This window comes from Pyxicephalus adspersus, chromosome 9 (genome assembly GCF_032062135.1).
Source record: "Pyxicephalus adspersus chromosome 9, UCB_Pads_2.0, whole genome shotgun sequence".
Lineage (NCBI taxonomy): Eukaryota > Metazoa > Chordata > Amphibia > Anura > Pyxicephalidae > Pyxicephalus > Pyxicephalus adspersus.
In genome coordinates, this window is record NC_092866.1 from 26,455,055 (window position 1) to 26,467,123 (window position 12,069).

The following is a 12,069-nucleotide window of genomic DNA, read 5'->3' on the forward strand; positions in this document are numbered from 1 at the left end:
TTGGAGTTCAGTACCTCCTGACGTACATGGCAGACAACCTGGTGAAAATGTCATCAAAATGACCCCTAGGATCACAAGGTTTGTTGTGACTAGAGTAAGTAACATCAAGACATGTTTTGAATTGTTCATGCCATTGTCACTTAAAAAAGTAATAATTTCTATGACAAACCTTGAAGGAAAAAAAGTCAATGGGGACATGTGGAATGACAATGATGAGGAATGCCTGGATGCCTATATTGGTGTTCTTCTGGCTGGAGTGTACAGATCCTGTAGTGAAGCCACTCATTGGGCCTGATTTATGAAAGCTCTCCAAGGCTGGAGAGGATACACTTTCAGAAGTGAAGTTGGATGATCCAGAAAACATGGAATGGATTTTTTTTAATCATTTGCTATTTGCTAGCAAACATTTGAATTCTTGACCAGATCCATTCCAAGTTTGCTGGATCACCCAGCTTCACTGATGAAAGTGTATTCTCTCCAGCTTTGGGGAGCTTTCATAAATCAGGGCCATAGTCTCTGGGACGAGTCATTGGGCAGAACAATTTTCTGGCCAACAATGTCACTTCCGACCTTTCGTATGATATCAAGAGTCCTCAGATTTGACAACAGGGATACTAGAGCAAAAGCTGAAAGCTTGCTCTCATCAGGAATGTCTGGGGGAGATGGGTGCAGCTCTTTCCACTGATGTTTCATCCTGAGCCTCAGGTGACAGTAGATGAACGTTTTGTCCCTTTCCGTGGAAAATGCCTCTTTCAACAATACATGCCCAGTAAGCCAAACACATACGGAATAAAAATCTGGGCAACCTGTGATGCAAAAACAAGCTATACGTGGAATTTACAGATTTACACAGGCAAATCTGCAAGTGGCATCCCAGCGAAAAACCAAGGAAAACGTCCTCGATATGAGTACTGGACTGCGGGATCACAATATCATGTACTTTTTGCCACACATGCATCTAAACACACACAGACATGCATGTTCTTACACAAAGAATTTCTATTGGTTTGATTTGCTTGATTAGTTGTTGTTTGTTTAACCGTGCAAATCTAAATTTTGTATTAATACTTGTTCTGCTTTTCTATTTTTGTAAGAAACAAAACTTTTTTTTGCCATTTTGCCAACAAATGAAGTAAATATAAATGGATTAAAATTGACCCATAACACCATAGATGTTATATTAACATAATAATATTAACATAAAATGAAATAAAAAGATTTATTTAAGAAATGTGTTTTAATACCCCTCTGTAATAGTCTCGTAACATAACAACCTTTTATTTACTTTTATAATTCTTCTGGGGTTCATTTTACCATTTTTTAAAATTAAAAATGAGAGGTATGCTATTAAAGAAAGGCCAAGGGGGTCACACCAAAAATAAATAAACCAATCTCTTCATGGATAAGGAAGGTAAGAGGTAAGAAACAAATTGTTTTGAATTTATTTTACGGGTGATTTAGGACACGGGTTAACAAGTTAACATCATGGATAGCAATAGTAATCTAAGTATATAGGAAAGTTAAATATATATATATATATATATATATATATATATAAATATATCCGTTTCCCATTGTTCCATTATTTGAGTTTCATGACTGAAGCCACTAGTGCAGCATACAGTATGGATATCTGACCTTTGATGTCTGTTATCGAACGACATGAACTCTCAAAGGATGTTGACCTGTAAGGAGGTACTGCCAACTACCAAGTACTTAAAGCTAAATATTGCCCACACATCTATTACAACTTTGACCCTCATGAAACCTTTGTCACTCCACCATCTGAAACATTCCTTATCTATACTCAGGGAAAATTCTAGATTGTCCCATAGAGGGGTGAGAGGCAAATGGGACGAATCAATTTGTGAGTGGGTTCAAAGTCTGTCCCAAAGCAACAGCGAATGAGCCATGGCTGGACATTGTATTGAAGGTCTGGATTTTTTAGTGATCCACAACAATGCAAATAGAGACACTGATTGACATGCCAGGCCTTCTAGCTCAATCCACTGTGGCCTGTGACCCATTATTGCACAGAGATAATTGGGCCATTTGGGCTGCTTTGAAATAATGATTGAGGTGAGGGACTCCCGAGCCTCCATGTGTGAGAGGCACGTATAGATGGCTTTTTGTATTCTGCTTTTTTTTCCACCCCATATAAACTGCTAAATTTTTTAATTTTTCCATTTTTTAGTGGCTATGCATCAAACAATGAAAGGAGGTGACTTCACACATCTTTTTAGGTCTAGGAGAATAGTTGTGTTTAACTCAATAAGCCTGGTATGTGTGTGTCAGCTTAATTCCTAAGTATTAATTTGATTTCTCACCACATTAAAATTTATAAAAGTGCATTTAAGAGCTTCAATTTGTTTGGTTAGAATATTTATATTGGGGGCCTGTGACTTCGAACTGTTGACGTGGAGGCCTGATACCTTTGAGAAATCCCCAAGTACTTTAAATAGATTTGGTAAACCCTTAATGTTTGGGTAAAAGTTTAGGTAAAGTAAGGCCAACATGACTTTTTCAGGATATTGAGATAATTTTTCACCCTTTAATTTGATCTTAGGAAAAACACCAAGTTTAGGCTTGGGGTTAAGTTTTTTAACCAGCCGCTTGCCTGGTTTATCACTCCACCTGTAAAAGCAAAGTGCTGCCCAACGCAAGGACATCTCAGCTCGTGTTGTGAGCATCATATTGAGTTCTGTACAAATAGATTCTAACTGCTCATGGGAATCGGAAAGGGGGATTCCCCTTGTGCTGTTGTTGGAAATTATAATATTCTTTAAATTTGAGTTCTTTTTGTTGATTTTGTGTGTTCTTTAAGCGGGGTTTTGAATGCGTTGGAATTCTCATTCAGTGGATATGAGCAAAATAAGTCTCAATATGCCATCTAGTGGTCAATTATTATCAGAAAATGCAGGCGCCATTAAACGTACATTTTCCATGCATTGAACAAAAAGAAAAAATGTCCAAATTGATGAGAGAAAAATTTAAAAATAGACACCAATGTGGTGTTAAATGTGTTCTTGGTCAGTGCTAGAGCCATTTCAGCTCTTAAATTTTCCATACTGTCAAAAGTGCTTGTATAAGTAGGTGCATATTTCTGCCAACTTCGTAAATAGTTCTGCTCTCTATCACTGAAGTATGTACAGCTAAGTCTAAGATTGCAAACAGGCAGGTGATTTTATTGGTACATAGAAAGTCTTTTTTAGCAATAAATTGCCTGTCTGCTTTCATTTTTAAAATAGTTTTAGATTTAATTCTACTTTAACACTATAAAAGGTCATAGAATTGGAAACTAAAATGCACAGCAGTGTTTCAGCAGCTTTAAAAAATATTTTGCAAAAAAATAAGACAAAATGTAAAATAATTGTATATAGCTGTTATTTGTTTGCATCACTAAGATGACAATATACAAAAAGTGCAACTAAACCTGAATGCTGCCAACATTCTGGGCCCACTTTGTTTTGGCTTGATGCACATTTTGTAAGGCTTTAAATATACTTGTATTTCACTAATCCAGCCTGTGAGACCCAGAAGTGTAAATGCATTATAAAAAAAAAATGTGAAACTGTCTAAAAAAATTATGCAATGGCTTTCAAATGCAGGGGGAAGTAAGTTGTGAAAACAAGAAGGTAAATCAAAACAGATAGAGGAAGAGGTTGCCCAAAATCTGGGAGGGGTAAGGTGTTACAGAATGTTCGTACAACTTCACCTTTTGCTTAACTACTACTTGAGAGTTTTTTCCAAAAATTAAATCTATAAGGTTTTTAAATGAATCACAGGGAAACTATTTTTATTAATAAAAAAGTATTTTTGGTTTGTTTTTAATCAGCACCCTGATTATTCATCATCCTGAAATCCCTGCTTTACAAGCTTATGACAACTGGACAATAAATGAAAACGCAGCAATGGAAAAACTTGAGAAGGACCTCACCATTGATGATATGACAGCATTATGTATCCAGAGTTTTGGTAAGGTCCTAACTGATTTTTTATAGCTGAAATAAAATTTGCAGGCGCCATTAAACGTACATTTTCCATGCATTGAACAAAAAGAAAAAATGTCCAAATTGATGAGAGAAAAATTTAAAAATAGACACCAATGTATAAGTAGGTGCATATTTCTGCCAACTTCCTAAATAGTTCTGCTCATAATATTCATATACTGTACATTCAATTTTTGATCTGTTATACTTTTTTTTATTTCATTCATTCTATCACTGAAGTATGTACAGCTAAGTCTAAGATTGCAAACAGGCAGATGATTTTATTGGTACATAGAAAGTCTTTTTAGCAATAAATTGCCTGTCTGCTTTCATTTTTAAAATAGTTTTAGATTTAATTCTACTTTAACACGATAAAAGGTCATAGAATTGGAAACTAAAATGCACAGCAGTGTTTCAGCAGCTTTAAAAAAATATTTTGCACAAAAATAAGACAAAATGTAAAATAATTGTATATAGCTGTTATTTGTTTTGCACTTGTTTGATGACAATATACAAAAAGTGCAACTAAACCTGAATGCTGCCAACATTGATGCACATTTTGTAAGGCTTTAAATATACTTGTTTAACTTACTATACTTACTAATCCAGCCTGTGAGACCCAGAAGTGTAAATGCATTATTAAAAAAAAAATGTGAAACTGTCTAAAAAAATTATGCAATGGCTTTCAAATGCAAGGGGAAGTAAGTTGTGAAAACAAGAAGGTAAATCAAAACAGATAGAGGAAGAGGTTGCCCAAAACCTGGGAGGGGTAAGGTGTTACAGAATGTTCGTACAAGTTCACCTTTTGCTTAACTACTACTTTTCCAATAAATAAATCGATGTAGTTTTTAAATGAATCACTGGGAAACTATTTTTATTAATAAAAAAGTATTTTTGGTTTGTTTTTAATCAGCACCCTGATTATTCATCATCTTGAAATCCCTGCTTTACAAGCTTATGACAACTGGACAATAAATGAAAACACAGCAATGGAAAAACTTGAGAAGGACCTCACCATTGATGATATGACAGCATTATGTATCCAGAGTTTTGGTAAGGTCCTAACTGATTTTTTATAGTAATATCCTCTATTATATTTTGAATTTGTTCTTATCTCATTTACTGGTTAGATGTTGACCAAACTTCTCAAAGTTATGCATTTTATTGATATTTTAGACTTTAGTACAGAGTTAAAAATAATGTAAAAACTGCATACACATTTTCCTTTTGTCATAATGGTGACTTTGTTTTGTTTAGATTCAGATGGCAATCCCAAGGATCGTGAATTGGTTCAAATGTTTCTCATGATGCATCCCTGGTACATCTCGTCTGGAGACTTAGCAAAAAAACTCTTTACTCTATATCCTTTACACATTCTTTAGAATATAGAGTGCAACTAAGTAATATATTTAAAGCAAATGTCAAATTTTACATCTCTACAATACATGCATATTTTCATGTGTTTCTTTAAACATTGCTGCAAGTACACAACGATAACTGCTGAAGTGTACAACAATAACTGCTGAAATACCAGAAATAGTGTTTTCTTCCTATTTTTCATGACAATCAATATATTTTAAGCTCTGCTTTCCAAAGCACATGTATTCAACCTTGCCTAGTTCATTTTTGATGGGTTATGAAGATATCTACTTATCTCCTCTATTAGTATTCCCCAAGCTTAGATGGAGATAATCGGAAGTTAACAAGTCACAAGATTTCTGGCAAAATCCAAAAGTGCCTTTTTGCACTTATTTAACAAGTATACAAAAAACAAAAAAAAACATCTATATTTAACAGACAATCTTCTGCTTCTGCTTACATCACTTGATCTTGCATTGCACAGGCACAAAATTGGATGAATTTTTTCCTGTAAATGTAAAAAAAACAAGTGCTCACTGTGCATGTTTGAGATTGGCACTTTTTTTTGTACATTGAGGGAAGCAGCCCTTTCAATGCATGTCCGAGATCAGATATGTGTGACTGAGCAGCTCAAAGCTTTATGGTATACGTGACATAGGTAACCAAGGAGGCACTGTGCTCCCATTTAGTCTTTACCACCATGAACGGGAGGGGCCTCTCCTTTTTTAACAAAAAGTATTTTGAAAAAATAACAATAAACAAACATACTACACATTTATATGCATGCCTTTATTAAACACGTTAAGTGACAAGACAACTGAGAAAAATGTATGTTAAAAAATTAAACCAGAAGCCTTTGGACTGGGTGGCCCATACACACTGGAAATAGCACACAGAAAAACTAAAATATTCCTTGGCCTAACATTGCTTGCAGAAAGACCAAAATCAAAGAAACATTGTCAGTGGACATAAACTACTAATCCTTTCTGAATACTCCTCTGAAATATTTAGGCAATGCAAAACATGAAACTATTTATGACAATCATTGATAAAAAAAAGTTAACTTTTATATATTTAGTAACCCTCATGTGGGTGGCTTTCACTCTTCCTCAATCCAACTGAAACAAAAAATGTTGTCTCCGATCTTTTTGTTCTTATCTCCTGCTGTTAAAATCACAAACTCCAAAGAATTGTCCTATGTGCTTCCCAACATCACAGGAGGTCTTAAGCAAACGCAGGAAGTGGTGAAATTCTTTAGGGACATCTCCAATATAGTACCTGTTTAAGATGCTAACTATTGATCCGCTGCATCCTTTATTTGATAATATCTCTCCATAATAACAATATCACACAGACTACTAGGATCAGAATTAATCAGACTTGGGGCTACTTTGCAAACTCAGATGCATCATTACCTAATGTCCCAGAGGGTCTCTGTTGCATTTAGGTCATTCAAATTATTATAAAGTTTAATATAGCACTAATCCTGTGGTCATAGTAAAAAAAAACCAAAACAATCAGCAAACACACTTGTGAAAAGCATAAATTTAATAACATGTTACACAGATGAATAATTTATTTTTCCTGAGATTCAACATAATTTTTAGTGCTCTTGAATATGAATTTCTGGACACGTATCATTTACATCCATTGGTCTTATCTTGTTAGTCTGGTCCCTCTCTGCTGCTATGAAGTTCTATGAAATTCCAGTGACGACCAAAGATAAGTCTGTTTTGCTGGATTTCTTTTAGTGGAGGGAGGGGGGTTGCACTAGGGCTAAGTATAGACAGATGGTCAACAATTTATCTAAGTGTTAAATACATGCCAACATCTTTTGAACCTCACACTCAATGAACTATACCTGCCCAATTGCAGTATCTAACTGCCTCTTCTGCAAATTGTCAGATGGAGGCGTCTCTCACAGCCTATTGTAGAGCTGCTACACAGGATTCATGCCTGGAGGTAGCCTATGATAAAAGTGTTTCTGCATTATCCCCTTTTTTAATAATGCTAACTAGACAAAGCTTTAGGTTTTTTTATAATGGAGGCCAGCAGAGAAGACAAAGAATGGTGATGTGAGGTGATAAGTAGTTGATTAGTAGAGTGACTCTGACTCTGAGAGTGACCAATGTAGTGGGTGTCATCCAACAGGAGCACCTTAGTAGTATGCCTTTGCCGGCCTGCATCCCTGGCAAGTACCAGTTTCCCCAACTCCTGGGTTTGCTTCTGCTTCTGTTCCTACTACCAAGTCTTTTAAATGACTTAATGACTTAAATAACTGTAAATGCATAAAAAAAATATAAAAACATAGGAGAACTTAATGCTGATTTTACTTAGTACATATTCTCTAATTAGTTTTTAGTTGGATGTTTTGTTTCTTAACTATTCCTTACTTCAGAAGCTGGTGATAATTCTGAACGGGAAAGGATCTGCAATCTTGTTAGGTCATACAGCTTTCACCTTATTTATTTTTTATTTCATCAAAATACCACAGGCAATCAGGATAGGCTAAATCTGCAGTAAATTTATACATTTGTTATATATTTAGGTTCTGGATAGCTGAATACCCAGCTGAATTTGATCTGAATCCTGAACTGGGAGAGCAAATCAGAGACCTGAAGAGAGCACTGGAAAACAAAGGAAACCGCAGAGAGAGCAGCCTGATAGACATTGAGAGTGTGTGAGTTTTACAGGTTCTAAAAGTATTTAAGTCGTAATGTCTAATTTCCATAGGTTATGTTGTGTTTCAGACACTTCACAAACCATGTTAGGACCCCACTTTATGATTCAGACATGGCATGTGATGTATTTTCACTTTGTGTTATTGTGTTTTTTTTTGTAGTTGAATGACAATAAACAGACATGTGAGGGGAGTTGCTATGTTTACTATACACCTACAACAAATTATGCATGCATTATGAATGATAACTACATACATACAACTACAACTACATACATGTAGTGTACATATCAGATGGTTGCTATGCACATAGCAAGTGCACACCTATTAGCTAGTACGGGGCCACCATTGGGGGAGGCGGGGGACAGATAGTGCTGTTGTACTGGGCCCTATCAAAACAGTCCAGTCTTCCTGCAAAGAGAGCTGTCCAGCTCAGCAGGTGGGGAGATGTATACATTTGTATCTTTTGCTGACGCTCACTGTCACCCCGATTCATTCTCTATTGGACTGCCGAAGGTAGATGTACCATATCCTCCAAGTCAGTGGTTCTGTGGATTGAGAAAGCTGAACAAAAACTAAGATTTAGCTTACATTACTGTTTTTTGCAAGCAGATTCTGGGGAAAACACCCTACTTGGAAACATTTTAAATAGTGTCCTACAGGAGAAGTGATTGCAAACAACTGGAAGAGGTTGGGTAGGTCAGAAGAGGAGGTGGCTAGCTGTTTTGTTGTGTTGATGTTGCACCTGGTGGTAAAAACTGGTAGGCACTGGGAAAGAGGGATTAGGTTAGCCATCAAGAAGTGGGTTTGGGGGTAAGATTAGGAACCACTATGGGATAGCTAAATTGGATAGACCAGTTTCTCTCTTCTGATTATGTGGCCCTATTCAGTGCACAGGTTTATCCATGATTGCTGTATCCAATAGCAACCAATGCTAGACCTGATGGCTGACTGACTCCAGATAATTTTTGATTGGTTGCAATAAGCGACTGCACTTGGGTCACAAGACAGGTCCTCCATATTTCAATGCAGATCAAACTGTTCAGATGTCTGACATAAGAGAAATATTGACGTGTGTATGGATAATCTCTTTGGCTGTGTTGGAATACATAAAACTCACATGCACTACAACATGTTGGCCTTACCAATCAGAAAGCCAGAAAAAGAGTGGGCTGCAAGGGGAGAGCAGGCCACAATTGCATCTAGCTCCCTTGCTCACTAGCTATACCCTCTGCATGCTCTTGACTCCCTTGCTTGATAGCCTGGCTTGCCAGTGGAACCTGACCCTCCATTTGGACCTGTTTCTCTTTTTGGCTAAACCAGACCCTCCACTTGCACCTGGATTACTATCCCAAACCCAACACTTACACCTGGCTTCTTTGGTGTATAGCCCAGACCCTTTGACTTGACTATTGGCAATGATGGAACTGGAGTTTGTCAGAATAGATAAATCCATAGATTAAATCAGAAAATTGGTTGGTAACAATTGGTCTGAAGTACATATTACTTCAGATCGACTATATGCAATATTTTTATCAAAGCGAATGTGAAGTAAAAAAATTCTGTCCCAAACTAGCAGTATCAGAAAATTGCACCTTGGCAAGAACTAGAAATTCATTAAAAAAGAAGGAAAGGGAAGGCTAGTTGAAAGGCACCCATTATTCAAAATCATAATTGAATAAAAACACAGCTTTATTAAATATTATTGGTACATGAATAAAACAGTAATATGCATAACTTACAAAAAACAAACAATACAAATAGATACAATTCCACTTTGATTGATTTTGCTATGTTTGTAAAGAAAAGAAAGTGTTTTCCTTACCCGACGCGTTTCACCCAGAGGGCTTCCCTAGGGGATAAGGGAAACCAATAACAAGTTGTTACTTCCTAAAGATGTTAACACTAGAATAACACCTTGCCTGTAGATCCAGGTAGTATGGAAAATCAACTGGGGCTAGCTGAAATTCCCTTCTGGACAATTTCTTTGTGACAATTTTGTGACCTGCCCCTTTTATTTTATTTTTAAACTCCTACCTGTCCATCACTAACAGTTTAAGAATATTTTTTGAACTAGATAACTGGAATTTATAATTGTGAAAACATATTCATTACGTGAAATATTTTAAATATACCTCGGTTATTTGCATGTTTATTTTTCCAGTGGTATATGGTGTTGACAGGTATTAGCTGGCCACATGATTTATGTGTTATTTTTGCTTTGATCTACAGCCCATCTTATGGTTGGAAGAGACAAGTGACACAAAGAGGACATACTGGGGGCAGAATAAGAAAGACATCTCTTCTGTTTGATCACCTGGATCCAGTTGAACTTGCGGAACATCTAACACATTTAGAATTTCACTCATTCTCAAAGATTTTGGTGAGCCATTAATTAAAAAAATGTACAGTGGTGGGGAGGGGGTCACATGGGAACAACATAAAATCTTCAACTTACAGCTTTTTGGGATCACAGAAAAACACAATAAAAATGATAGTCCCGTTTGTAACTACAAACTGAAATTACAAATGTACACACCCTAAGCTGTGTCCCAATTGTGATAAAGTGGTTGTAAAAAGTGGCACAGTAAAGTGATAACATCCACACCAGCAGAAAGAAATGTAAATAAAATAGTGGGATAAAAAATTGCAGACCCCCAGCAGCTGTGATGCATTTTTTAAATACCCTAGTACAAGGAGCTCCAGTGACAGTGGAAAGCAATGGTAATGATGACTAATAAAGAATGAACTAATAAAACTGTTGGTAAACAGAAGGTGTCCCATGCCATCAGGTCATTGGGAGTGACACATGCATTAAGACGTGAAACATGAGAAAATATGATGCGATGTAAGTGCACCATGATGTGCGTCAATGTTTGTCAATGTTCATTTTGTTGTGTACTGAATATCCATATAAAATACAAAGCAATGCACATTACAAATGTGCAATAACACATGTCAAAGTGTCATTTAATGTATTTCTTTTGATTAAATAAAAAAGTTAAAAAATGCATCAGTGTGAAACAATTTGAAGGCATTTCAGATTAATTGTCCATATAGCAAAATTCAGCTAACAGTTCATGGAAATACCCACATAACGTGAGAATGTATTTTCTGCATCAATTTCATGGAAATGTTTTGCTCATTCTTAATGATTATGAAAGCTTTACAAAATAGATACACACAAACATTGTAGTCTCTCTTTTTACAAGTTTAACTATAATCTGTATTTTTATACCCAGTTTCAGGATTATCACAGTTTTGTTCTTCATGGTTGTACTGTGGGAAATCCTGTCTTGGAAAGATTCATAGCCCTGTTTAATGGTGTTTCTCAGTGGATCCAGCTTATGGTGCTCAGCAAACCTACCCCACAACAAAGGGCAACCGTTATTAAGCAGTTTGTGCAAGTAGCCGAGGTATGTATTTATGTAGCCTATTATAATATTATTTCTTCCACACATGCTGATAATACTTATATCTGATAATATATATATCTATATGTAAATACACATTGGATGTGAACATACACAAACAAGGACACAGATGACAGGACAATAAATGAAGAATGGATTATTTATCCATTCACGCAATGAGCCTGATTTATTAAAGCTCTCCAAGGCTGGAGAGGATTGACTTTCATCAGTGAAGCTGGGTGATCCAGCAAACCTACAATGAATTTCTTTAAAGTACCGTAGTTTGCTATTTGATAGCAAATACTTTCAATCCTGAACCAAATCCATTCGAGGTTTGCTGGTTCACTCAGCTTCACTGAAGAAAGTTTACCCTCTCCAGCCTTGGAGAGCTGTAATAAATCAGGACCAATGTTTTTACCAAACACAATAGGCTGTATGTAATGCTTCATTAAAGCGAACCTAAACTCACATTTTTTACATTACATAAAAGGGTAGACAAGTAAAAAATTGCCTTCTTTTTTTTATTTAAAATGGGAGGCTCTGGATGCTCCTTCTTGGCCATACGCAGAAGGAGCCTTTTCATTAATGGGAGAAAAGAAATGGAGATCTAATGCATGAGCAGTGAGAT

General features: G+C 36.1%; 1 protein-coding gene across 1 annotated transcript in view; it reads left to right on the forward strand.

Annotated features, from left to right (window-relative positions):
- The window catches only part of RASGRP2 (RAS guanyl releasing protein 2), a gene marked incomplete in the record, with an annotated part of 62,291 nt that overhangs the window by 18,170 nt on the left and 32,052 nt on the right, over nucleotides 1-12,069 (forward strand). The window contains 6 exon segments of the mRNA XM_072422966.1: nucleotides 4,903-5,042; nucleotides 5,247-5,349; nucleotides 7,742-7,792; nucleotides 7,897-8,028; nucleotides 10,261-10,411; nucleotides 11,271-11,444. Coding sequence (XP_072279067.1) covers nucleotides 4,903-5,042; nucleotides 5,247-5,349; nucleotides 7,742-7,792; nucleotides 7,897-8,028; nucleotides 10,261-10,411; nucleotides 11,271-11,444 — 751 coding nt within the window.